General features: G+C 56.0%; 1 protein-coding gene across 19 annotated transcripts in view; it reads left to right on the top strand.

Annotated features, from left to right (window-relative positions):
• The window catches only part of GRM4 (glutamate metabotropic receptor 4), a 111,602-nt gene that overhangs the window by 2,389 nt on the left and 81,855 nt on the right, over positions 1-27,358 (top strand). For 16 of the 19 annotated variants that reach the window (XR_009565693.1, XR_009565694.1, XR_009565695.1 and 13 more), the window contains exon 2: positions 9,903-10,798. Coding sequence is in view for 16 of the 19 variants with exons in the window: in XM_060307345.1 (XP_060163328.1) it covers positions 10,280-10,798 (519 nt within the window). In the remaining 3 variants the exon portion in view is untranslated. Of the gene's footprint in view, positions 1-713; positions 1,527-3,634; positions 4,839-9,315; positions 9,574-9,902; positions 10,799-27,358 lie in introns of those variants that run through there. The other 3 variants (XM_060307340.1, XM_060307342.1, XM_060307343.1) reach the window with 3 other exon arrangements.

Below are 27,358 nucleotides of genomic sequence, written 5' to 3'. Positions count from 1 at the left end.
GGCGGTCTGACGCTGTTTGTGCTGAAATGGGGCGGCAGTGGCGGCGGCAGGGAGTCCTGAGGCCCGAACCTAAGAGCGACCCCTACCACAGGCCGCGAGTGACACCCCCGCCTTCAGACTTTCGGTCCTGTTTGGAGGAGGCTCCTTGTCTCTTTCCCTACTCCGGTCACCCTCCCTGCCCCTGGTGCGGGAGAAGCTGCTTTGCGGGACTGAGCTGGTCTTGCTTAATGGGGTGCCTCAAGCCGCGTGTCTGTTGGAGCCGTGGTTAGTCTGTCTGCCCCTCTGTCAGTCTGGCAGAAAGCCAAATGACGGTGGAGGGAGGATTGTGTGTGTGTGTGTGTGTGTGTGTGTGTGTGTGTGTGTGTGTGTGTGTCTGCCTCATAGTCCCTCCTCTCCTCCGTTCTGGGGTGAGGTTGGGGGCTGAGGGCTGGCAGGGCGGCCAGCTCTGTAAGAGTCTCCATACTGGGCACCCCGTTCCCACAGCCTCCCATCCCTGGGTCAGCTCATGGTGGAAGTGAAAAATGTTCTAGTTGCCGTTGCCTCTTCCCCAGGATGTGTCCTGGGTCTGCCTTGCTTTCTCCCTGACTCCACATTGGATGCTGGGCCCCAGGCTCTGGGTGGGCACCTCTGCGCCTCAGAGGCCTCAGGGCATGAGGTGGTGGGAGAACTTCCATGAAGAGGTGAGGACTTGCAGGGGCTTTTCTGATGACCTCTCGTGACGTGGCAGAGAGAATTCCCACGGAGCAGTCTGGAGGCCCCTGGGTGTGGTCATCCACCGGACAGGGCAGGGGGCTTATCTCCTCTCCTGGGCAGGCCCTGGGACTAGTGGCAAGGGCCCCCGAAGAGGCTACAGCGGGGAGTAGGGGTCAGAGCCCTTGCCCCTCTCCCTGATCCCCAAGAGGACCACCTCCTGGAGGGCCTTCCCAGCACCTAGTGTTCTGTCCTGGGGATGGGGTGGGGAACCTTTGGGGATGGTGCCTCTGAGCCTCTGCTTAGCCCCGGATGGGCATGCCTGTCCACTTGTGAAGTTGTTGACCACTGTCTTCATCTCCCCCCAACTTTTGTCATTCTAGCCCTCAACTTTCCCTTGAATGTCAACATCTTCACACCTGTCAGGGACAAAAACATCAAAAAGCTCTTCCCTCCTGAGGTCTTGCTCGCTTCTAGGGCTACCCATCCCAGGGGCATTTGCTGTGAAGAGAGATTCAGAGACGAAGAAGGCAATGCTTAACCCAAAGGAATGCTCTACCGGTGGTGGATTTTCAGGAGAGAGATGTATGGGATGTTGGGGGCGGGGCATGCAGCACATCCCATAAAATAGGTCCTGAGCTGGCAGAAGGGGAGGAGGGAGCAGGCCAGGAGTTTAGCTGCCTTTTTGGCTTCAGTGGTCCAGCACAGGCCGCTCCTCCCACCTCCCTCCTCTCTCCTCTCTCCTCCCCCAACTTTCCTCTGTGTGGCTTCATTCTGTTGGAGGCTTGACATCTCCAGGAGGGAGCGCCTTGCACAGCAGCAGGCAGGCAGCTGAGGTAGGTGAGAGAGTCAGCGAGCAAGCCTGTGGACGAGCAGTGTGCTGGCCAGACGGGTCGGGGGCGGGCCCAGACCAGCGGGGCTCTGCAGCCCCCACCTGCTTCCTGAGGGGTCCCCTGCCCAGCTTCCAGGATGCTTGGCCACACCCGAACCTGTTCCACTGCAGGGGGACAGCTGGCAGGAAACGATGGCCCCAGGACCATGGGCTTCTGAGCTTCATAATTACAGCCACTAGATACATCCTCTCCCCTAGACAAGTGTGGGGCCGGCAGCCCCTAATTACCACTGACCCCAAGACATCTGCCCACCCCTGCTGTCCTCCTCTGCTCAGTCTAGCACCCCATTTTCCAATGGTCAGGCCCCACTGGCAGCCTGGGTAGCTGGGCCCGCCAGCTGCTGGATGGGATGTTATCTCACTTCTGCAGAGTGAGGCCGCCTTTGCCACCTGGAGAAGGTGCGGGGGAGCTGGCATCTGGGCTCTGGCCCTGCTCACTGGGGCTGGCAGAGCTGCTGGCTGCTCAGGCCAACCTGAGGGAGGAGGCTGAGGGGCTTCCCCTGGTGGGCAGCAGGCCCGAGTGGAGGGCACCAGCTTTCTGGTCCTCCCCCCCCCACCACCCCAGCCTGGTGCCGGCTCCTGGAAAGAGCAGGGAGGGCTTGTTTCCGTGTCCACTCTGCCCTAGTTAGCAGGGGAGTATCAAAAATTAATCTCAAGATCTCACTGCCTTTGGCCCTTGCCGGAGTGCAGGCTGCCTTTTCTCTGGCTCCTGGGAGCTCTGTTTCTTTCCTGGCTGTGCAGCTTCTGGCCTCCCTCTGTCCTCTGCTCTGCTTCTCTTCCACTGTCTCCCTGCTGCCTCTCAGCCCAACCCCAGGCATGTAGCTTTGCCTTCCCAGCGGGCTTCTGCTCCCCGCCAGTCCTGGAGTCAAGCTCTGGGGGCTTCTGCCTCAGTACCGCCCCCCCTTCTGCTCCCCCAACCTCTCTTTCCCTGCCTGAGCTTTGCTCCTGAAAGGGAGGCTTATAATGGGAACTCGCTCAGGAAAGATGAAGCCTGCCCTGCAGCCCTGCCCCCCAGCCCCCCAGCCCACAGGGCAGAGAGAGTCTCTAGCCGCCTGTCCAAGTTTCTCTTGGCTCCTTGGAAAAACGAGCACCACAAGGATAGCAAAAATCACCCTTAAATGAAAGCTGATGACTCCCGTCGAAATGTTTTATAATTAACCTCACCGTTTAGCAATCTCGTGGCAGCAGTGAGGCATAAATATATGTGTACACACGTATATTAAATAAATTGGGGAATGCGGTGCATAATGCCATTATCTGGACCCCATTCAATTAAGGTAGATATTATCTGCAGTAATTGGGAAATGCCAGCCCATAATGACAGCCGTGCCATTTCGGCTCGAGCCATGCTGACGAGCAAGCTGTAGTGTCTCCTAAGCCTCCCTCTTCTCCTGGAGAAAGCCCTGGCCGCCCAGGGGCTGTGATGACGCCCTGGGGAGCTCAGCTGCCTGGCGGTCCCAGGCTGGGCCACCTGCATCGGGACCAGGAGGTTGGAGTCCTCCCTGGGTCCCCCACACTCAACCCTCGCAGCCATCCCTCTGTCCCTCAGGGGGACAGACTAGTCTCTGGACCCGTGTTCTGGCTGGGCTGTGACTTCTAGTAACACTTCATCGCTACAGGGTTATTTTTAGATTTGAATATAGAAATAAAGATTGGGGACTTGACCTGGATTCTTAAGTTTTTGGCCGGTGATCGCTTCTCAGATGTCACGGCCCCTTCTTTGTGCCTGGCCTCAGGGTGCCTTAGGGTGGGAAGTCTCCCCCACAGCTGTGGTTCCGTTCGTGGCTGTGCAAGGCAGTAGGGTTTGGACATGGACTCCCTAAGCCAGTGGGCCCCAGGTTTCCAGGGCAGTGCCGGGGTTCAGTGGGGGGGACAGGAAGAAGGAGGAGAGAGGAAGAAACAGCATTAGCAGGAAGCCCACATTAGCAACAGCTGCAAACAAAGGCACTTGCCCGCTTGGATGTTGTGCTGGAAAACTGGATGGTCCTGGCAAGTGGGGGTGGGGTGAGTTGGGGCCAGAAGGAGAGGCCTGGGGGTCTGCATGGGGGCTGCTGGTTGGAGGAGACCTTGAGCAAGCGTGAGCTTGGTGGCTGGCCCCCTGGCTCTGGGAGAAGGGGAAAGTCAAGGCTGGGCATTTTCTGAGCTGAATTGGTGGGACCCAGTGCCAATGAGATGTGCTTTCTTTGCCTTGCAACTGATGGGAGCTGCTGTGGCCTTAGCAGGTGGCTGCCTTTGAGCCTCTGGTTTCTCTAGTCCCGAGTCCCTGTCTGCTGTGCTCACAGTGGGCCCTCCTTTCTCCATCCACACCATGGCCCACAAGGTCCTGCTTGATCTTATGCTTGGAGCCCGCTCTGACCTCCTCTCCTGCCTCTCTCCCTTCCCACTGCCCTCCAGTCATGCTGACCTCCTTGCCGTTCCTTGAACAATGAATGCTAATCATATGCCCACCCCAGGGCCTTTGCACTTGCTGTTCTCTCTACCTGGGATGTTTTTCTCCCAGACACATGGCTCGTGCCTTTACTGTTTTTAATCTCTGCTCTAATGCCACCTCCCCTGAGAAGCCTTCCCTGACTATCTTTTTCTGAAAAAGCTCCTCTGGGTCATTCCCTTTCTCCTTACCTGCCTTGTGTGTCTTCATAGCCCCTTGATCCCCTGAAGTGCCACCCATCTGTGTGTAGATGTATTTATTGTCTCTCCTGCGCCACTCCCCCACTGGGATGTTGGCTTCCCAGGGCAGGTGTTTGTGTCTGTTTTCACTTCCAGCGTTTCCCCAGTGCTCAGAACGGAGTCTGGCACACGGCAGGAGCTCAGCACGTATTCGGATGGCACATTGAATAACTGAATGGTCATGGATTATATTCCATGCCTGCCCACACAAGAGGGTTGTAAGAATTCAGGGCAAGGTCTGAGCCCCACTCCGGGAACCTGGAATGCTGCTGCAGACCCCCACTCCCTGCCCTGGGCTCCACACTGGTGAGGGTGGTGCTGTGCTGGCTCTGGGCAGGGACCTGGCTTTGTCTGGTTGTTGACTGAGAATTTCCTGCATTCTGAGCCTTGGGCTGGGCACTGGGACACCGAGATGAGGGCGGTGCTGTGCACCCAGGCCCTTAACGTGCTCCGAGGCTTATCAGTGCCCAATAACAACACACAGAGAGAGGCTTTATGGCACTGACTGTGGAGGAAGGAGATAACAGGAACTAGAATCATCAGGGCAGTCTTCCTGGAAGAAGAAGTATCTCAGTTGCTCACTTGAAGGGTAAGCCTCACAGGGAGGAGGCTGGAGGGAATCCAAGGGTCAGGGAAGCATGGGCAACTGGTTTGTTTCCCCCTTCTTAGTTTCCGTTGGCATGAAGCTCAGGAATTATGTCCTCCATCCCTTCCTTCGTTCCTTCCACACGCATTTCTCAGTACCCACCGCATGCCCAGCACAGAGCCAGTCACTTCTGAACCAGGTCCTTGTTTTGGAACAGGGAGAGGATGGGTTTTGAAGTGAGGTCTGGGGTTTCTGAACTTGAGAGGTTCCTGATCAGGCCAGGGAGCTGGAACAGCTCAGGGAATTGAAGGGAAGGGGGCATGGGGTCCAGACCCCCACTCTTCCCTCCTTCTTGCTCTTAGAACATGGCTCAGGCTGGGTCAGTGCCTGGAGCAGGGCTACTCTTCCTATTATTCTAGAACTAGATTACCTGGGAGAGAAGGGTGGAAAGACCCCAGGGATCACTGTCACTTCCACAGACCCCAGTGGGGGATGCCAGGCACCGTGCAAGCTGGGATGCAGAGATATCAAGATGAGGATGACGTGATCCCCTCAGGTTGTGGTCCAGGTGGGGAGAGGGTTGTGCTGCTGGGCTTTGAGGGAGATAATTGGTTACCCCCTTTCCTTAGGGACCTAAATCATACAGGTGGAGGTTTGTTGCTGGTGCAGCTGGGGTGGAGCGGGCTTCTGATGACCTGCTTCCTGGGTTAGGCTTTGTCCATTTGAAAGGAGACTGTCTAGCAAACCTCACTTCTGCCCAGCCAGCGCAAGTCCCCAGGGTCAGGAGAGAGGGGGGCCTTAGAGGTGACCTGCAGTCCCAAGGGGGTGAGGGTGGTGTAGGAAAGGAGGGAAGAGGCCTCAGGTTCTCCCTCACTGTCCCCTTTGGGGAGTGGAGCTGCCAGCCCCTCCTTCCGTGGAAATGTGAAATGTGGGCGATGAGGCGTCTGAACAGCTCAGAGGGTTCAAACCCCACTCCACTCCTCCATTCACAGTCCCTGAGTTCTCCCAGCACCTGGGCTGGGCTGGGCCCAGCAGAGGTCAAGGTGAAGAGAGCTGAAGTAGGTGCTGGAGGAAACTGGGGCAGGCAGAGGGGAAGGGCCACCATAGGTCCGGAGGCCTGGCTCAGGAATGTGAGGAGGGTGTGCTGGGGACCCCGGGCAGGCGGGGAGTCCTTTCTGGACCTGGCTTTCCTCGTTCCACCCGCTCAGCCCTAGGGGCTGGCCTGCTGGCCTGCAGAGGAGTCAGGAGGCTGAGCGTCCCCTCGGAGGGCTGGAGGGGGGACTGAGCCGCTCTGGTTGTGGCCCCCACCCCTGGAAGCAAAGTGCGGGGTCCCTCCCTCTGACTCTGCCCTTTATTTCGTGTTTGGGAGAATTCTATTTCTTTAGCTTTTGGAGAAGAAAAAGCAGCTCAGTGAAAACTAAATTGGAGCTTATTAAGTCACAGTAGCTCTCTTCTGGTTGTTGTTTTGTGGTTTGTGGTTCTTTATGGCCCAGGCCCTGGCTGGAGAGGGAAGGGTTGAGGTCAGGCAGGAGAAAAGCCTGGAATCCTGCTTGTTAAGACTTGGAAGGGGTCACTGAGGTAGGTTTGGCCAGTTCCTCGGGTGTCTGAGAGACCCTCAGGTGGTGGGGCTGGCTGGGCTAAGGGAGGGGTGAACTACAGCTCTCCCCCCAGCCTCCCCTCCCCCATCCCCTTTCACTGAGGAGAATGTTCTGGAAAATGCCATTGGCCAGTGAACTATTGCTCTACCCTGTGCTCCTCATCCCTTCCTGCCTAGTTCTGTCCTCCCTGGAGAAAGGATCTAGCAGGGACAGCAGGGGGAAGTGAGTAAGGGGTTCTCCCTGGAGAAGGGATCTAGCAGGGACAGCAGAGGGAAGTGAGTAAGGGGCTGAGGAGGGAGGTGGGAAAGGGAGACTGAGGACGGGAGAGGAGACCCATCTGGGGGTGGGTGGCCATCGTGGTGATTTCATCTCGGGCGGGACCCCCCCTAACTGTCCCAGTTTGAGCTTTCCTGGCTGTTTTGGACCTGGGGGAGTGGTCTGAGGGCTCCCAGCACCCCCCCAGCTCCCCCCTCCCCTGCAGGTGGAGGTGCCCCGTGGGGGAGGGAGGATCAGCCGGGCTCCCCCTGTCCGCCCCACCCCCAGCCTCTGCTCTCCTGGCTCCTTTCACTCCCAGGTATTTTTACTTTTCCCTGGTGCCTGTTATGCTGATCAAAGGAAGGAGGGGAGGTTGAAAGAGGCGGTGGTTTGCCCAGCTCTTGGAGAAGCTCGGAAAAGGCAGGCCTGGTAGGTCTGAGGGCTGGAGGGGACTCGCTGCAGGCAGGCTGGGACCCAGTCCAATGGAGAGAGGCCTTGCTGGTGTCTGAGCAGCTTGGGGCAGGGCCCGGGGCCTTGCGGTCGTGATTCTCATCTTGCAAGTATTTGCCTTTCTCCTCACTGAGGCCTCCTTCCCCTGTGTGGCCTCTGTCCTTGCCCTGCCTATGGTGTGTGTGTGTCTGTGTGCGGGCACTGATCAGCCCAGAGGTGCTCAGGCTTCAAGAGAAGCCAGTGTTGAGCCCTCACGAAGGATCTGGAAGCCTTTGCAGGGCCTGACTGTCAGAAGCTGCTGTGCGTTGGTTTCCCAGCCTGAGTCTGCCCTGTTGCAGCCTCGGCTCACCACCTTGTCCTGATGCCAGAAATCCCTCCATTTGAAATTCAAGAAAACCAAGCCTGACTTCCTAGGATGTGGGAACTGGGCAGGGCCTGCGAGACCCTCGGGGCCAGCGTGGTGGGGTGGTCAGGGCCCGGGCGGCCTGCCCAAGCTCCGTGTCCCTGGGCTGTGTCACTGTTTGACGTTTGGTGCCTCAGCTTCGTCATCTGTGTGATGGGGATAAAAATCCCACCTGGCTCATAGGGATGTGAGTGTCACCTGAGAAGCACCTGCGTGGTGGCTGGCACACAGCGCTATGTTGTCCTTCGCTGTTATTTCTCCATGGGGCACAATTGGCATTTGGACAAGACAGTGTTTCATTGTGCGGGCTGTCTTGCCCATGCCATCTCTGACCCTGCCTGGATGCAAGCTAGTAGGTGACTCTCATCATTGTGACAACTGAAATGCTCCCACAGGGACAGGATGGCCTCCAGACTGGGTCTTATTCCAGCCCATCCATTTTACAGATGTTGAAACTGAGGACTCCCTAGGGGACAGGTGTGGCCTCCAGCAGGGCAGCAGCAGGACTGCAGGGTGGTCTGAGGCTTCTGCTTTCTCTTCTGAATCCCCTAGAACTGGCCTCAGCAGCTAGTATCCCCCATCCCCTCACTCCCCACGGCCCCCTGGGAGAGAGATCTGATAACTCACTCACACAAAGGGGTGAGTGCTAATGAGGGGTCCACACAGGTGTAGCTGCCCCGCTCTTGTATTTTAACAGCTCTTAAGCCTTCCCCAAAGCACTACACCAGCCCTAGGTCACTGAGTCCTGGCTTCCCGCCAGCTTCCCCAGGCTCTCTCAGTGTGACTGGGGCTGGCTTTGAGTCCTCACCCGCCTTGACTTGCTGTTTGACTTCGGCAGAGTTATGTGGTCCCTCTGGGCTACTGGTTCACCTGCAGAGGGGGCTGAGGAGAATTAAGAGCCATACTCTTGGCCTCTGAGGAGCTAAACGGAGGAGGGAGCATTCTGATGCGGGGGTAAGATGTGAGGTGAGGGTTTAGAAGAAACCCGGGAGCTGAGGTTGGATCCTGGGGTGTGCCCCCTCTCCTCCTCTACCCCTTGTGCAGACCTGGAGCAGTCAGGGCCTCTGTGGGGTGGGGGATGGGTGGTTCTGAGACCACCACTTGGTCTTGATAGAGGGACCATATTTCCAGGGACACCTCCCAACCCAAACACAAGCTCTTCTTCCAAATGGCTAGGGAAACTGAGGCACAGAACGGGTGAGTGGCTGCTGGTCTTCATTTGACAAACCCATGGGGAAGGGGGCCTTGGGGTCGCCCCCTAGCCAAGCCCTGGCTCAGCTTTCCGCCTTTCTCCCTGGGGCCTCCTGAGTCGAGGGCAGGGAGGTTGCTGGTGGTAAGGGAAGGCTGGGCCCACACAAGGAAGTCCTGGGGAAATTAGCCCAAATTAGCCATGAGAATGAGGAAGAGCTGGTACTCCCTCCTCCACCCTTGCAGATAAATATTTAATCACAACAACAGTAATAACGACCGTCATCATAACGTGCACTAGCTCAGGCCAGAACCCAAGCCCCACTCGCAGAGGGAGGAAGTGGGGAAGAGAGAAGGAGCAAAGGAAACTAAGAGAGAAAGACCCTTAGAGAGGGGGAGGGGAGGGGAGGGGAGGGGAGGGAGGCCCAGCAAGAGAAAATGAGCCTCAGTTGGGTTGACCGCCCGCCCCCCTCCCCCACCACCCGCCGGCCGGGGCAGAGCAGCTGGGGTGGAAATGGGAGGGTCCACCGAGCCCTCCCCAGTTCAGCAGGAGAACCCCAAAGCCCCGGCAGCCCCAGCTTCTCCCTGGCCTTCAGGCTGAGCAGCTCTCAGCCAGACTTCTTCTCCTGGGCCTCGTTGGCTTTCCTTGTCTCTGAGTCCTCAAGGAGCCCAAGTGTGTCTGGTTCCAGAGCTGGGAGCCAGAAAGCTGGGTTCCAGGCAGCGTTCTGCTGCTTGCCCGCTGTGTGACTCGGGTCAGGTGCTCTCCTGCTCTGGGCCTTGGTTTCCTCGTCTCTGAAATGAGCTGTGCCCTGTGGGACCGGTTTCTGCCTGCTCCTTCCTGTGGGTGAGTGTTGAGAGGGGCCTCTCCTCTGCCCAAGCCTCCCAGGCTGTTGCCTGGGGAGAGAGCTCTCTGAGGCCTCGGGTCTGATGGTAGTGGGCACAGGCCTTAAGAAATCTTCAGACACCACCCAATTTCTGCCTCAAATTCTCCCATTTGGACCAAAGTTGAGCAGCAGCTGGGAGGAAACCAAGCTCAGGAGATTTGTGGAGTCTTTGGCTATAACCTCCAGCATCTCCTGCTCTCAGGCTCCTGATGAGAGATCCGAATTGCTAATGTCTTCTTTGGGCTTCTCCTTGATTCTCTCTCTCTCTCTCTCTCTCTCTCTCTTTAAGGTTGGTAAGAGGAGAGCATTGGAGCTGTTTTCCCCTTGATGCCAAGACCTGCCAAGCTAGGAGCACTCTCCTCCTTTCACAGTCATCCACCAAGAACAGGCCTGCAGGACGTGGGGACCAAGCCCAGAGCTTTGCTGCACCCCAGGCACTCCCTGCCATCTGGGAGCATGGCCTGTGCCCGTAACTGAGCGTTGCCTGCGGGGCGAGGAACACCAGCATGGTTCAGCCTGTTGGCTGCCATCAGCCGCCCTGCTGCTGAAGCTGCACTGGAGAGACTTGTGGGGGCTGCTCTGCCCCTGCTCCCCCAGGCTGTGGGCCAGGGGCCCACACGGCTAGGAGGGAGGCCTGCCATTCATGGGTCTCTAGGGATTTCCGAGATGCCTGGGAAGAGGGGCTGGGGCTGGTGGTGGGCCCGGCTGCTCCTTTGCCTGCTCCTCAGCCTGTCTGGGCCCTGGGTGCCTTCCTCCCTGGGGAAGCCCAAAGGCCACCCTCAAATGAATTCCATCCGCATAGATGGTGACATCACTCTGGGAGGCCTGTTCCCGGTGCACGGCCGGGGCTCAGAGGGCAAGGCCTGCGGAGAACTCAAGAAGGAAAAGGGCATCCACCGCCTGGAGGCCATGCTCTTTGCTCTAGATCGCATTAACAATGACCCGGACCTGCTGCCCAACATCACGTTGGGCGCCCGCATACTGGACACCTGCTCCAGGGACACCCATGCCCTGGAGCAGTCGCTGACCTTTGTGCAGGCGCTCATTGAGAAGGATGGCACGGAGGTCCGCTGTGGCAGCGGCGGCCCGCCCATCATCACTAAACCTGAGCGCGTGGTGGGTGTCATCGGTGCTTCAGGGAGTTCGGTCTCCATCATGGTGGCCAACATCCTTCGTCTCTTCAAGGTTAGTGCCTGCCCAGCTCCTTTCTCTTCTTCTCCTCCTGAATCCGAGGGAGAGAGTGTGTTTCCCAGCTCCCCGAGCAATCTCTGAGAATTTGGGGCTGACCTGTGGTGAGGAGGGACCCAGCCCCGTGGTGCTGACCATGGTGCTGAAACAGCACCTGCTGCAGGCAGCTCCTTGATCGACTCTGCTCCTCTGCGGGGAATTCTGAACCGGGAGGGGAAAGGAAGTACTGGCGAACAACAGAAGGGAGGAGGAGATGGGCAGACAGAAATATAAAAAACCCAGACAGATGGACGAATAGAAATTTAGGTAGATAGAAAGGTAGACAGATTAAAAGATAAACATAGAATGGGAATGTGAATGTTGGAGATTGCCAGGGAGAAAAAGCAAGACTTTTGTTTTGACATTGTTTTTCAATAATTGCAATTGCCAAGAAAGATCTGTTTTTCTCCCGGGTAGCTGAGAAAGCCCCGCATGGCCCTTCCGCTCCACCTCAGGATTATAGTTAGAAGATGTGTCCTGATTTTTTGGATGAGGTGTTGGCTACCGCAGTGAACGGAGATGAGGACGGGAAAAGGCCTGGAGGAGCGGGCAGTCCCTGTTTCTGGTGCCCTTGGCCCTGAGCTTAGCCTCCCTGGCTCATTACCTTCCTTCTGCCCCTCTTCCTTGCACACCTTTCTCCCCTTCCTTCTGGAATCCCTCCCTGCCCCCTCCTTGCCGCCTCCCTTCCTCTCTTCCTGGGGCAGGAGCTGCTGATTTGCAATTCAATTGGAGCCAAGTGCTTCGCTAAGCTGCTAAAACTACTGAAAGCTACTGGGTAGAGAGAAAAACATTACAAGCATTTTACCAATAATTATGTGCCTGCTTCTCTCTGGGAGCCTCCTCGTTTGCTGTGTGTGCGTGTGTGTGTGTGTGTGTGTGTGTGTGTGTGTGAGTGTGTGTGAGAGAGAGAGAGAGAGAGACAGAGAGAGAGAGAGAGACAGAGAGATACAGAGAGAGACAGAAAGACAGAGAGAGAGGGAGAGAGAAGAGGGTGAGGGAGGAGGAAGGTGGCACAAATGGAGCCTCTGGGTCCCTTCTTCACTCTGGTGTTAGATTCTTGGCCTCTGGAATTGGCCCCTTGCCTCCTCAAAGGCTCCAGAGTTAGGGAGTGGACAGAGAGAGGCTGTTTGGCCTCATGCAGGATGGGAAGCGCTGAGGCTGGAGCCATCTCTCCTGGACCCTTTCTGGAACACGTTTGCCCAATCCCATGATGCATCAGTACTTGGGGGGCATTTCTGGGGGCCGGGGTAGAAGTGGGGATGAACGGTGCGAATGTCTCTGTGTTGGCTGTGAGGGTAGGTGGGAAAGAAAGGTGGTTGAGTTGTCCTGTCACAGCAGGGGCGGGGTTGGAACTTTGCCATAGGCTGGTCTGGGCCACGTGTGCTCTGCAGTCCTTGCCTTGGGGCCTTCTTCCTGTAGTGTTGGTTTTGCTTGATGATCCAGATGAAAACATTATTTTAATTTAAAAACAAATGGATGCATTCTGAAGGATGCAAAATCACGCTGAAGCCGGAGACTTGAAGGAGACTTTGCCTTTGTAGCGGGCAATTTGAACAACCGCTGGGGAGCAGTGTTGCTTGTGGACATTCGTTGGTGGGATGGTTGGGGAATGGGAAACTGGTCCAGTCCCTCCACCTGCCCAATTCTGCAGTGAGGAGTAGAGACCCAGAGGGGAGGGGGAGCAAGGCTCTGTGGTCCCAGGGCCTAGTGATGGCTTCGGTGAGCTGTGTCACCAATTCAGCCTGCCTTCCCTGGGCTTGGGAGGTGAGGCGACCTGGGTCATCCTGACTGAGTGGGGCACAGCCCCCCAGCCTTTGAGAAGACCAGACTACAGGTGGGGCTGCTGCAGTGTCCTTTTCTGAGCTTTGTATTAAACACCTTGGTGAGTCTGTGTCTTTTAAAAAGTGTTTTATAAAGATGATAAAACAACGTGATTGGGCCCTTGGGGCTATGACATTGGTAAGGGTCCTTCCCCACCATGTCCTAGAGGGGAACCAGTACGCACTTTATAGGGAGGTGGAAAAGATCAAAGGAGCTGAGAGGTGTCACCAGACACATGGCCAAGGCTCTAAGAAAGGTTGCTGTCAGCATGAGGCCTTGAAGCGGGTTCTTGGAAGCCCCACACAGCAGTGGGCTGTGACTGCTGTGCTGACCTCTCCCAGGATGGGGAAGGTCGCTGGTGGGGTGAGGGGCTCTGGGACCAAAGGGCCTCACCAGCCGAGGGCTCTTCAGCTGCCCATCTGGTCACATATGAATGTGGCGTGGCCTGGGTTTTGTCCTGCCCCGAGAGCAAGATGGGACTGGGAGGTAGAGGCCTAGGGAGGGGAGAAGGAAGGGGGACGGAAGGGGCCTGTTGGGAAAGGAAAGGGGACGGGCGGTGGGGGAGATGGGGAGAGAGGCAGAAGGAGACAGCTGGCTATGGTCCGAAGTCCCTGGGTCCCTTTTAAGAGCGTTAATGTTCCAGGCTGGCGACAAGAGGGCTCCTCAATAATTAAACTGGTAGAAATGAGAGGCTGGGCCAGAAACTGAAAAGCCATTTACAGAGACAAAAAGGTTGAACTTTGAGGAGGGAGGTCAGGTGCAGAGCTTCAGGCAGGGAAGGATGAGGGAGGGGCATCTTGGGGGCCAGGGGAGCTGCGGTGTCAGGTGTCTGTTTCAAAGGGCACTGCTGCGCCCCAGCCCCGCTCCCTGCCAAGGCTATTAGTGGGGTCTGCTGGGAACTTCCCCCAGAGGCTGTGATTACAGCTCTCTTTCCTCCGTGAGGTGGATTTCCTGTGCAAAGCTTAGAGAGGAGCTCTGGGTTTGGGGGCACGTGGGGTAATTTCCTACCTGGAGAATGCTGATGGGGTTCTGTCAAGGCCAGGGTATGAGCAAAACTCACACCTGCTAGAGCTGGGAGGGGCCAACTTCCTGTCGTACAGTTGTGGAAACTGAGCCCTGATTAAGGGACGGGCCAGGGCTGGGAGTCAGGTCCCAGCTCCCAGAACTGACTCCTTCCAGACTGCCTGCCCAAAGCAACTGGGTTGGAAGTGGGGCCTCAAACCCAGGCCGTCATTAGGGATCAGAAGCCCTGACTTCGGGAAGTTGTGGGTCTGACAGCTCATATCCTTTACTCCCCTGTTCCCACCCACTCCTTCATCTTCATTTTGGCTCCATTCTCCTAGTCAAGGGAATATTGATGGAGCTAAAGAATACTTTTCAGAGGAGAGCCTAACGCAGAGGATGTGACCTCTACAATGCTGTGTCGTGGGGACAGCCCAGGTTCTGAAGCCAGTCAGATCTGAGTTTGAATCGCTGTGCCACCAGAGTTACCTCACCATATCCACCATATCTACTCACCATACCAGTCACTTACACCATAGTATGAACGAGTCAGTAATATCTTTTCCTGAGAGCAGTTATTGTTGGGGGGAAAAAGAACATAGTAAGTGCCCTGGAAGGAAACAGTTTTCCAATCCTTGACCTGTAAGAGCTCAGAAGGATCCAGAAATCATTGCATTGAGTCCCTCATTAATTTTGCAGTGGAGAAAAAACAACAACAACAACAAAAACTGAGGCTTGAAGATGGGAATGTGGCCTAGCATGGTGGGTAAGCATCTGGAGACTGGAGCCAGACAGCTTTCGCCACCTTGGCAAATCGTTTAGCCTGTTTGTGCGTCGGTTTCCTCCTTTGTAAAAAGGGGATGACAGTGGTCTCCTAGGCCTGGTGTGGGAATTAAGGGTTAATGTCCAGAAAAGGCCTAGCCTGGTGCCTGGCACACAGTCAGCCTGCAGAAAATGTCATTGCACAGCTTGTAGCTGGGCCTTAAGTCAGCATGAGAGGCTCCGTTGATGTGGAAGAGGCTGGGCCCGGTGGGCAGGGACAGATGGTGACCTTTGAGGCTGATCCTGGAGAGGACCGGCCATCTGCTGGGCCTCAGGTGTCTCCCTGTGGTGTGGAGACTGAGTGGCCAACTTAACTTGCAGGTAATGAGGGTTTTCTGGCCGTCACCACAGTGGGGTTTGAGCACTAAGACTGGGGTGGAGTGGAGAGAGGGCAGGAAGGGGCAGGTGGGAGAGGGGATGCCAGCCAGCAGGTGGAGGGCAGGTGCCCAGCTTCCTAGGAGAGGCCGGGCCAGGGACACTGGTGGGCGACATTGGCTCTCTGTGCCACGTCAGCCTGGCCTGTGAGGGCTTGTCTCTCGCGGGGCTGTGAGTGCTGGTAAGGGTCTGTGGTGCCTTTTAGAGAAAGCTGCCTGCCAGGTGCTTGGCTTGTCTGCCCCTCAGTGCCAGGCCCAGGGCTCCTGGGGAACCTCTGTGGCTCAGCTGATACCCCATGTTCTGCTTGAAAGTGTTTTCACTGCACAACCAGGAGGAACTTTCAAGAGGGTCCACCCACTCTCACACAGCCTGCCTGTCCTTGAAGACAGCTCTGTGCTTGCAGCGCCCAGGCCAAGAGACGTGGTGGCATTTTTGACCTCTGCCTTTCTACCATCTGCAGATCCTGCAGGCTCTCCTTTAGGACACGTCCTCGTGCTGGAGTCTCCTCAACCCCCACCTTGTGCGCTCTCACCCGGATCCGGCAGAAACCTCTCTCCTCTCCCTGCTTCCAGACAGGCCTTTCCACAGCCCAGCCTTTGCTCAGCTAACAGAGCGACCTTGCTAAAAGCCAAATCCAACCTGCTCCCCACCCTGCTTAAACTTGTTCTTGACTTTGCATTGCTCTTAGATTAAAACGCAAACTTCCAAAATGCTTGCCAGTCTGACAGGCCCTGTGCTACCTGGTGCTCTGACCACATCGTTTTGCCTCTCCTGGGTGCACTCCATACCAGTCCTACTGTTTTCTTTATGTTCCTTGAAGACACTGTGCTGTTTGCCCACCACAGGGCCTTTGCACCTGCTGTCCCGTCTCTATTGGAATGTTCTCCTCCTACTCCTTGAGGCTGCATCCTTCTCATTCAACCTAAAGTTTAAGTGGACGCTCTTCAGAGAACCACCCTCCATCCCCCAGTTATTCTATATTATTTTCCCATCTTCCCCTTCATGACCCTCACCACAGTTTGTAGTCATGTCCGTATTTCTTTGTTTGTTTTCATGTTTCTCTTGGCTTCCCCTCTGGGCTGCTGCCTGTTTTTGTACGGCCCATGAGCTGAGAATGGTCTCCGTGTTTTAAATGGTTGAAAAAAAATTAAAAGCAATATGTCATGACACAGGAAAATTATATGAAATTCAAATTTCAGTGTCTGTAAAGTTTTATGGGAGCGCAGCCATGCCTGTTCATTTACATATTGTCTAGCACTGCTCTTGAGCTATGCCCTTGGAATTAAGTAGATGAGACAGAGACCATCAGCTGACCCCTGCTGGCCTCTAAGTTGCGCCTGTAGGATCCCAACAGATGCCAGGTCCATGGGGGGCCCTCAGGAAATCATGGCTGAAGGGACTCACGGAGAGTGAGCCATTTGCAGCCCCCATGTCTCCCCAAACTCTGCAATGACAGCAGGGGGGCCCCCGTCTGCAGAGCCTGCATGAGCTCCTGGCTGTGGGGATAAGTGTAGGTAAGCTCACTTTACCATGGGGTCCAGCCACTGGCCACCAGTGCCCACCACTTTGGTGACCCCTGGGCCACCTGTTTCCTCCTCCCAAATACCTCCAGCCCCTTGCTGACTTACGGAATTCTTTTCGCTTAATGCTTTGTTCCCCGTTAAAGGGTATCCCCATGTCCCACTATTGGCTGTTGTTAGAGATTTGTCCCAAGAAGGCTCACTCAGTGCATGTTCGGGGGTGAATGAGGGACCCTCCTGAAGAGGTCGTTGGGGTAGAATAATCGCAGCATTTACATGGCATGTGTCCTGTGTCAGGGTCTGCCCCAGTCCTCACAGCAACCCCCAGGGGTAGGTGTACAGTGGTTATCCCCATTTTACAGACGGAGAACTGAGGCTCAGAGAGGCTAAGCAAATTCCTCAAGGTCACACAGCTAGTAAGTGGTGGAGCTGGGATATGAACCCAGGCTGTTTGACCCTGAATCTACCCTTTTTATCCCTCTACTCTCCTCTCTCTTGGTCATCAGCTAGTCTTGGGTGAGATCTGGCCCAATACTCACTGTGTGGCCTTTCTGAGTCTCAGTTTCTGTATCTGTAAGAAGGAGTGTGATGATACTCATTAGGCAGCAGCGATAAAGTACGCAAAGCCTTTAGCGGTGCTTAGGGGTTGCCGGTGTTACGAGAACAGGTTGGATAGACATTAAGGTGTGAGAGGGGGTCGGGGAGGAGCGGAGGAGGTGTAGGAAGTGGTCTTGCTGAGGGTGACTGTCAGGGCCCGTTCTCCTGAGGTGAGGACCACGCAGCCCTCCCTCTGCTTTTACAGCATTTCTCTTTCCCCCAAACCCTAGGTGTCCCTTCGTGGTGGGAGTCTGGGGAGGGGGCCTCAAGACCCAGGGTCAGACCAGCATCTAAACAGAGTGGGGAGGGAGGTGAGGTGAGGGGAACAGCCCTGACCACTGAGTTGCCAATTCTCTCTGTGCTTCCGGCAAGTCCTTCCCTGTGGGTGGGGCACTGGGGTACAGGTTGCATCGCCTGGTGGTTCTCAAGCCTGGCAGCTCATCATAGTCACCTGGGGAGCATTGGCTTCCTGGGCCTCCAGTGGTGAGGAGCCTTGGGGCTGGGTCTGTATTTGCACACCTGCTGGGAGGCTCAGCTGGCCGCTGGGTGGATGCTCTGAGTCCTCCTTGGTGTCCCGGTATTCCTGTCCCCTCTGGCTTCCCCAGCGAGTGCCCCCGCCCACCCCGCAGCCCTCTCAAGCCCACTTCCTCTGATGTGTACCTTCGGGTTGCAGGACCTCTCTGAACATGGGAAATTTGGGAGTGGAAGCAACAGGGTTTCAGCTCTGATCACTGGACTGGCAAACAGGCTCATTACTAGGAATGAAAAGGAGAGAGTGGAGGCCTGTGGGGGGCCTCTGGGTAGACTTCCTGGAGATGCCCTGGAGGGAGGCCTGGTGGGCTCCTGGAGCCTGGGTAGGGCTGACAGGGCCCCTGGGCAAGGTGTGTGACATTGTGGAGGGGCCGAGGTGGGGCTGAGCCTGGGGAAGCTCAAGGTCATGACTGCTGGTTTCTGGCTCGCTGTCCCCCACCTGGACCTTGGTTGGCCCATCTGTAAGAATCCATTCATTCGTTCACTCACCAAGTGTGTCTTGAACATCTCCTCCGGGCCTCGCCCTGCTAGAGCTGTGGCCTCCAACTGGCTACACATTGGAATCAGCTGGGGAGTTTAAAATTCCTGGGTATCCGAGCCCCACCCCAGGATTTTGGATTTGATTGATGTGAGATGGGGCCTGGGCTCCCTGGGTGATACTCACGTGCAACCCCAGGTGGAGAGCCGCCACGCTAAGCAACCTTACAAAGCAGGCAACAAAGCAGATGGAGGCCTGGCCCTTGTAGGCTTCCACGTTTGAAGGGAAGGCAGGCAGTGAACAGGTAAAACACATAAACGTATAATTGTCACGGGAGAGCACTTCCTTGTAGGACAAAGCAAGGAGGTGGCTAGAAAGCCATGGTGGGTGGGGGTGCCAGCTTAGACAGGATGGTTGGAGGTGGACTTTTTGAAGGGGGACATTTGTGCATAAACTTGAGTCGAGTGAAGGAGGTCGCCCTACGAATATCTGGAGGAAGAGTTTTCCAGGTAGAGGGAACAGCAAGTGCAAAGGCCCTGGGGCAGGACTGTGCTTGGTTGCTGACTTGACCCAGGAGCTCAAGAGGGAGGACCCAGACAGCCCTGGGGCCAGGGGGAGGAAGACCAAGGGGGCTCCAAAACCCACAGCTGCTCCTTCTAGCTGCAAAGGGTATTGGGAGAGGAGGGTTACCAGGATTCTGGTGACCTTGGGCAAGTCACTGGGCCTCTCAGGCCTTCAGTTTCCTCACCTGTAACATAGGTAGGTGGTTCTTGACCAGTCCTTGTGAAGCCACAGAGGTGATGGGGAGGAGATGTAAGGGTAGAGCCCATGTGAGAGGCTAGTTCTTTCTCCTGGCTCTCCCCGTGCTGGCCTCTGGCCTCCCCCTCCCAAGCCCCCTGTACCTCTTCTAACTCCTCCCCCTTCATTTCCCTGCTCCCCGCTCCCTGACCTGAGGATGAACAGAGCTGGATACAGGAGGGAGGCAGACGGGGACCCTAAGGGGCAGTAGCTTTCAGTGGTCAAAGCGTGGGCCCTGGGCCAGATGGCCTGGTTCATACCCCTGCTCTGCCATTATTACCTGGGAGGCCCCTCTCTGTGCCTCAGTTTCCTTGTCTGTAAAACTGGGGACCCTTGTAGCCCCCACCTCATAGGGCCTTGTGAGGATTACATGAGGATTACACAGAAAGAGCTCAGGGCAGTGCCTGGCATGGGACTCGATATTGGCTGAGTGCCTGGCCATGGGGGGGCAGCCACACAGTAGGTCACTCAGATCCTGGCCCCAGATCACTGGGCCTCTCTGGACCTCACCATCTCATCTATAAAATGGGCAGAATCACATGCACCTTTCAGGGTGTGGATGCAGAATAAGAATGGGAAGCAGGTGGCAGGCTGGGCGCACAGTAGGGTCAATAATATTTGTCCTCATCTCTTGCTGACAGAGTATCCAAGGGGCCTTCGAGGAGGCATGTGGTCTGGGCCATGAAGGGTGGGGGGCTCTGTGGGGCGGAGGGGCAGGTTGCTGGCTTTGGGCATAGGAATGACTCTGGTGAGTGTACCCGAGTCCCCCTGTGTGATGGTCCTGGGGTCCTCCCGACCCTCCCAGTTAGGTGTGGGGGATGGTAGGGTGATCTCCGGCTCCCCCCTTGGGGAAGGCTGAGGGTCCCCTTACCAGAAGTCTCCCATAGCTTAGGGACCTGCGCTCTGGGCCTGGCTCTGCTGCTGACTCACTGTGTGACCTTGGGTGGGTTGGCTGCCCTCTCTATGAGCCGAGGGCGTTGGATTAGGTGGGCTCTGACCCCAGTCCTTTACCTGGAGCCTTTCCTGCAGAAAGAGCGAGGAGCTTACCCCTCAGGTTCAGGCTGACCACCCGTGGCCTTCCCTGATCGTGGGCCTCCCCACCTTTGCCTGGGCCATGCCCTCCTCCTGGAATGTCCTCCTCGATGCCTGACGGGCAGAGTCGGGCTCCTCCCCCAAGCCCTGACTCCACATCCAAGACTTTCCCGACCCTCCAAGGTCTGAAATCCTGGGGTACATGGGGTTTCTCGTGTGGCATTCTTGGGTCTCCCCAGAGTTCATATGCACATTGAGGGCAGGACTGGGTTGGACCTCTCTTGGTGCCCGGCCTGGATACAGACAGAAAGACAAATCAGGGAGCCTGCCATCCTTGGGACCAGGAGTTGGATGAGGGAGCTGTGCCTGCCGCATGGGTGGGGCTCACAGGCCGCAGGGCTAAGCCCACTTTACTTCCCCCTGCCAAGCCCGGTTTGAACTGTGTACTTTTCGGTTTCCCCTGAATTACTAAACTAGCATTTTTATGACCAAGACATGTTGGAAATGAAAAGGAAAATTCTGCTTTATATTCCAATTGACCTTTCCACTTGCCACCTGTTCAGGGGGCCTGGGCTGGGGCGAGGTGATGAGAGAGAGAGAGGCGGGGGGGGGGAGTGAGAGAGAGAGGGAGCCTGGTGTGCTTGTGGGGGCCTGGCTCTCCCACCTGCCTGGGGCTGCAGGAGCTGGGCCTGACCAGGCGGCCGCCTTCCCCACAGGGGTCGCTCTAGACAGCAGGATGGCCTTGGGTCGAAGCTGGAAGGGGTTTATGGGAAGCCTGAAGTGTGAGGAAACGTTAAGTGCCTTCTAAGTACTTTGATTATTTTAAATTGCTTAAGTGGTTTCTAAGATGGTCCTAAGTATCCCGGTGACAAAATCAATTAGGAAAGTACAACAAACTCAGTAAGAGGAGAGTAGCCCCCTCACCTGCCTTCCCTGCCCCCATTCCCACCTGGGCCTGGCCGCTCAGCCTGGACCAGGAAACCCTCCTCTCGCCTCCCAACATCAGACTGGGGCTCCCCCACCACCTGTGCTGGGCTCTCCCGGCCTTGAGTCCTGACCCCTCTCTCAAGCATTTCAGTTGGTGGTGGGGGAGAGAGGGTGTGTGTGTTTGGGGACTTGACAGGGTCTCCTTTAAAGATGCTTCTCTCTCCGGAATGAGCCTTTTGTCTGGCCGCTGGGGGACCTGGAGCACTGTAGGCACGGCCTCCTTTTCAGTGACAGCATTACTGTGTGAGTGCCTCAGACCTTCCCCTGGGTGTTCAAAGGAGCCAGAGGACGTACCCCAGACCCTGGAGTACAGCCTGGAGGCAGCCACCGCTCCCTGCGTGCCTTCCAGAGAGCTCTCGGCCTGGGCGTGGCTGCCGTGTCACACACTCCAGGCAACATTCACCAGCACGTGGGGGGGGCTGCACACGTGTGTTCTCCCCCTCCATTTTCACACATCCGCAGCCCCTGCTGGGTGAGCTTGCAGTGCTCTTGGGGTTCACCTCTGTCGGCACAAAAGGGCTTTGTGTGGTCCCCAGGACTGCCTGCTTCCTGTCTCCTCAGGACGGACACTTGGTAGTTCCTGATCTCGTGCTTTAACAAAGAGCTGCGATGGGTAACTTTGTGATTGGCCACTCCGCAGGTCTCTGTAGGGTGAATTCCTGCAGACACGTGCTGGGGCAAAGGGCAAGCGTGTTTATAATTTCTTGTACTCTTGCCAGCAAGGGGTGACGGCTGGACTCGGTGGCGCCCCGTGGCCGGGACCGTGGCCCCAGAGGAGGTCCTGTGGCTGATTCTGACTTGGCCCCCGTGCAGCCTCGTGTAGTGGATCGTGGGAGGTAGGCCCGGGCTGGCCCCTGGGCCTCAGCTCAGGAGCTGCCCAGAGGAGCGAGTGGGCTCGTGTCATGTCTCACTGGTGGCTGGTGGGGTGTGAGGTTTCTGAGCCGCTTCCTCGGCCGTGTCTGTGCACGTCCAGGGGGCTCTCCCTCCACAAGGAGTCGTGGCAGTGAAGGCTGGGGTGCTGGGTGCTGGGAAGCAGGAGGTGGCAGGGCCCTACCTAATTGGAGCGGTTATCCTGGGAGTGACAGGTGTTCAGGTGCTCCCTTTGGGGGTGGGTGGAAAGGTGGATGTGGCAGGTGCAGCGTAGGAGGCAGAACCAGGTGTCCTCCATGATGCTATGAGCATAGAGCAGGGGAGTGGGGAGAGGTGCCCAGCTGGACTCTGCCGGCCTGAGGCCGGGGGACTGTGGCTTCACTTGATTCCTCCTCAGGAGGAAAGCCCCCAAAGCCCAGGAAATTCAGCTCCAGGATTGCAATCCAGCATGGTGGCTGAGGGAGGGTGTGGACAGGGGGCCAGTCCAGCAGGGAGGGGAGATGACCTCACTTGCACCATTTGCTGTGGGCAGGAGGGATGCATGGCAGGAGGGGTCTGGGAGAAGGAGGCAGGAGCCCCAGGGCTCCCAGGGTGGCCTTGCCTTGGTACCCATCTCGTGCACCTCAACTCCAGCTCTCCCTCCAGCCCCTGCCAGCTCCAGTCCAGTTCCCCAGGGTCATTCCCTGACCACACCCCTTGCAGTGTCCAATCTGCTAACCTCTGCTTCTGATGTGCCCTCAGCCCCTGAAGAATGCTCTCTCTGCCTTTTCTTTACATAAAAAATAATTGAAGTATAACTTATACACGGTAAAGTACACAAATTTCGAGGGCATTACTTGATGAGCTTTTATAAATTAAGATATAGAACATTTTCAGTTCCCTAGAACATTCTCTTGAGCCCCTCCCAGTCCACATCCCTCCGTCCCCAAGGCTAGTTGGTAGCCTGATTTCTAAAAGTATAGATTAGTTTTTTGTTTTTTGTTTTTTTTTTCAGTACGCGGGCCTCTCACTGTTGTGGGCTCCCCCATTGCGGAGCACAGGCTCCGGACGCGCAGGCTCAGCGGCCATGGCTCACAGGCCCAGCTGCTCTGCGGCATGTGGGATCTTCCCGGACCGGGACACGAACCCGCGTCCCCTGCATTGGCAGGCGGACTCTCAACCACTGTGCCACCAGGGAAGCCCCCATAGATTAGTTTTGTCTGGTTTTGAGCTTCACACAACCAGAGTCATACAGTCAGTCTTTTGTGCGTGGCTTCTTTCACTCACATTACCTGTGAGATTCCCCCATGTGGTTGGGTATTTTGATGATTTGCTCTTTTTCATTGCTCTGCACTATTCCACTGTGTCATTGTTTGTGTAGTTCAGCATTCATTTACCCATCCTGCTGCTGCTGGACATCTGGGCTGAGTTCAGTGTTTGGCTATTAGGAATAAAGCTCTTCTGAACATTTGCGTACATGTCTTTTAGTGGACATTAGTGCTCATTTATATTATACATATAAATATGAGTAGATACAATTGCTGGCTCGTTGGCTGCATGAATGATTAGATTTAGGAGAAGCTGCCAAACATTTCTCTAAAGGGATTATATTCCCGCCACATTGTTTTTTGCTTTGGAAATTCCACCTGTGCTTCAAAGGCCCATCTTGAATGCCACCTCTCCTGACACCCTGATGGATAACAGCATTGGTCACTTGGATGTCAGCTCTTCAGGGCACGGTTGTGTCCCTTTTCTTGTCTGCTCTATCTCCAGGGCCTGGAACCTGACAGGTGCTTCATAAAATGAATAGTTGAATTTATGTGCCTGGCCCTGTATCAGGAGTTTCACATAGGTTATCTAATGTAAGTCACTGGCTAGGAAGTCCGTCGCACTGGCCCTGTTCTACAGGTGAGGAAACTGAGGCTTGTCCAGAAAGCAGTGGAGGCCTGCAGCACTGCCTATCCCTGAAGCCTCTGCTCATTCCACAGTTCTCAGCGGCATGTGTTTGGAATTTCTTGCTCTTTTTCAGCTCGCCCACTTTGATTTCACTCGGCCTCATATTCTAGTCCGGGGGTTGTTGAATTAAATCTCGTGGGTGACCTAGTTAGCTTGTGACCCAGCCAGCTCCTGAAGGATCTGTCAGCTTTTTCTTCATCCTGAGCCTGTGCCCTAGAATCAGGGTTTTCCAGGTTGGGATGGGGTGGGAAGGCTGAAGAAACCCACCCGTATGAAATTAAAGCCCTCTTCTGGCTTTGTCAAAGTCCCTTGTCAAAATCCCTTTCCATTGGTTGTGACAATCCCTGAGGTCACAGCCTGGCCACCGTCATTTGCATTTTCCGAGTGAAAAAATTGGAGCCCAGGGAGGCGGGGTGATCTGCCTAGAGTTGTCAAGGAGCCTGGGGAGGAGCTGAGGTGAGGGCCTTGAGCTCCTGCCTTCCAGCCATGTGCTGTAGGATTGTAAGGGTGTGCTGGGAGTGGATGGAGAATGGGAGTTAGGCTAAGAACCCACCAAGGCTTGTCCCAGGGCCGCTTTGGGGAGCTGGAAAGGCTCTTTCAGGTCATCGATTTACTAAATGGTCTTTTAGAGCCCTGAAAAGTGTGCTGGGGTGTCTCAGGGGCAGATCCCTAGAGGAGCCCGGAGGCTACTGTCCATGGTGCTGAAACAGGACTTGACTGTTGGGAAGCAGAGGAGGGGGCAGTAGAGCCGGCCTTGGGGGCGCTATAGCTCCCCAGGAGGTGCTAGTGTCGGTGGGAGCTGGGCATGTGGCCGGGCAGACGGTGCAGGCGCCTTGATATTTTAATTGAAGCCTGGAGACACGGTTACTCTCTCTGCTGTGCTAACAATGTACGGAATAAATAATTCATTGGTGGCTGTGTTGTGCCTGCTGTTCTCACCCATGGGGGTGGCCACACGTGTGCTCAACATGCAAGCTGCTGGGTGGGCCAGCACTGCTATTATGGGCTGGTGGATGGACCAGAGGCGGTGCGTTGCCATTTTAACAGGGCCCTGGTCACCTCTCAACCGCCGCGAATCCGTTTCCTCCCAGGCAACCCCCAAGGAGAGGTGAGTGGAATGCGGGGCCAGCTGCTCCTGTGTGCTGCAATTAAGTGTCACTTAAAGGTCCATTTGTCCTCAGAGCAGCCTGAAATGGCAGCAACCTGGAGGAAAGGCCCCTCTTCATGGGCACTCTCTCTGGGCTGTGTTTGAACTGGTTCCATTGGATTCAGCAAATACGTATGGAGCTCCAAGTTTGTGCAAGATACCGGAGCAGGTGGTGGGGATGGGAGAGATTGCCAGTGAATAAATCTGGGTCCTTCCTGGATGCGGAGGTATGACATGCATATGATTTGTCACAGCTCAGGTTGGGGGTGTGGGAGGGCTGTGGTGGAGGTACAGGCGAGGGTGTGTGGGGGCTCAGAGTAGGGAGAGGTCGGTTCTGACAGGGCATACATGGGGTGGCTGCCTGGAGGAGGTGTCCTGCAGGCAGAGAGGGAACCATGACAGTGCTCCAGTGGAAAGGACAGGTATGGTTGGAATTTCAGGTATGTCTGGCATGGATGAAGCAGGGCTCCTGGCATGGGAGAGGGTCAGTGGAGAGGGAGTTGGGATGGATTAGGGGCTGAGGCCAAGTGTGTGGGCTTGATGCTGCAGGATGGTGCCTTGGTCCGATCTGGGGGTTAAAATATTCCTTTGGGTGTGGAGTGGAGGTTTGGTTGCAGGCCGAGGCCTGAGGCTGAGAGAATGGTTAGAAGACTGATGGAACAGTTCAGACCGGAGGTTATGGTGGCCCGAATGATGACCTTAAGCATAGTGTCATTCATTCATTAATTCATTCAGCAATCAGATAACTAGTGAGTCGTATGTTAGGCTAGGTTAGGAATAGAGCAGGGAACAAAAACACACGCAATCCTTGCCTACATGGAGCTGACCTTCTAAAGGGGGAGAAAGACAGTAAGCAAGCAGTAATTCAAGAGGTGACAGGTGCTGTGGAGGAAAATTGCAGAGGGCCGGGGTTTCGAGAGTGATGGAGGAGGTGAAGAGCTCTTTTAAACCAGGTGGTCAGGGAAGGGGCATTTGAATATAGGCCCAGGCAAGTGAGGAAGGGAACCAGGTGCCTGGGTGGTATTGTGGGTGAGGGGCACAGCCAGTGCCAAGGCCCCGAAGCAGGAACATGCTTGGTGCATGTGAAGAACAAGGAGGCTGTTCAGAGAGGAGGAGGAGAGGCGGCAGGGCTGGGTCAGCAGGAGCTGACCTGGGTCCCAGGACAGAACGTGGCTGTTCACTCCAGATGCATGAGTTGCCTGTGGAGGGTTTTAAGCAGAAAGTGATGGGATCAGATTTATGGTGTCAGAGGCCCTCTGGCTGCCCTGCGTGGGCTGCAGGTGTAGCCGTGTCAGAGGCAGGCATGGAGGAGTTCATATGTAATAACCCTCCCTCCCTCTCCCCTCCTCCCAGGGGGCAGTCAGCCCCCAGCCCTCCTCCGCAGAAAGCCCCTGAGGAGGCTTCCAGGAAGCCTGGCAGTTCTGCAGAGCCCTGTTCGTCCCGCCCCCCTGCCCCACGCTCCTGGTTCCCAATCCCTGACGCGCTGCGGCTGGGACCCTCAGCCACTGCTGGATGTGCCCTGTTCAGGGCCCTCTCTGGGCCTCAGTCACCATGAGGTGAGCATCGTGGCAAATGTCTCCCTCACTGAGTTGATGTGAGGTTTAAATGGGAGAATGTCTGTGAAAGCTGTAGAGGGAAGGCCATTATTATCACAGATTTCACAGCTAGAGGGCAGACAGAAGGGAATGGTTGGAGGGGGCCCTGAGAGTAGTTATTTAGGAACCTGTGGCTGCAGGTTGCGGTCCTGGCTGAAATATGCCTGGATTCAAAAGCTGCAGGGAAGAGATATTTAGGGAAGCACATGCCGGACAGACTGCTCAAGGAAGTGGTGGGTGTGGGGTGCACCCTTGCCCTGAGGGTGCTGCAGTGACCCCCTGACGTCTGAGCCCTGGGGTGAGTCCTGTCCTCACAGGAGGTCCTTCTTCGGCTTCCGCTGTACCCTGTGCCCCCTCTGGCCCCTTCCCACCAAGAGGTTGGGGCCAGGAGGGTGTTTCCAGCTGGAACCTGCTGTGGGCCCCAGAGTGTCCTCATCTGGGGAGTTGCTCACGCTCCCCGCCTTCCATACCAAGCCTTTCTCTCCCCCACGGAGAACCTGGGGACTCCCCAGCCTCCAATCAGCTCAGACCCAACCGCAGGAACCTCCTTCCGTCCCTCCTCGGGAGGGTGGTTGAGTTATCTGCCGCTCATATGTTTGGCAGAGAGCTGGCAGTGAGACCCAGACTGGGAGTGCGTTCAATGTGGGGCTCCTTCTGGGGGAACCCCTCTGATTGCTGTCGGCAGCCGTGGATCTGCTGAGGCCCTCCAGGAGCTGCTTATAGAGCTGTGAGCGGGAGACACTGCCTCCCTGGGGCTAGGGGAGAGGACTCAAAGAAAGGGCCTGTTTAATTTAATTCTGTGTTTTATTGCTCGTTGGATAAATAAACTTCATTGAGATGGAAGGTGGGGGGGATGGACAGGGAACTTTGATTAATTTCGAGCTGGTTTCTCATTTGTTAATTTTCTCCCAGTTCAGCAGGATTATTAAAATAAATTACCGACACTGCTCTCTCCTCCCTGGGCTGGAGCGGGGCTTGGTTCACAGGAGTGATCCTGCCCCCCTTTTC

The sequence above is a fragment of the Globicephala melas genome, chromosome 11 (assembly GCF_963455315.2).
Source record: "Globicephala melas chromosome 11, mGloMel1.2, whole genome shotgun sequence".
NCBI lineage: Eukaryota > Metazoa > Chordata > Mammalia > Artiodactyla > Delphinidae > Globicephala > Globicephala melas.
Note: the sequence above shows the minus strand (reverse complement) of the source record. Positions and strands in the feature narration are given on the sequence as shown.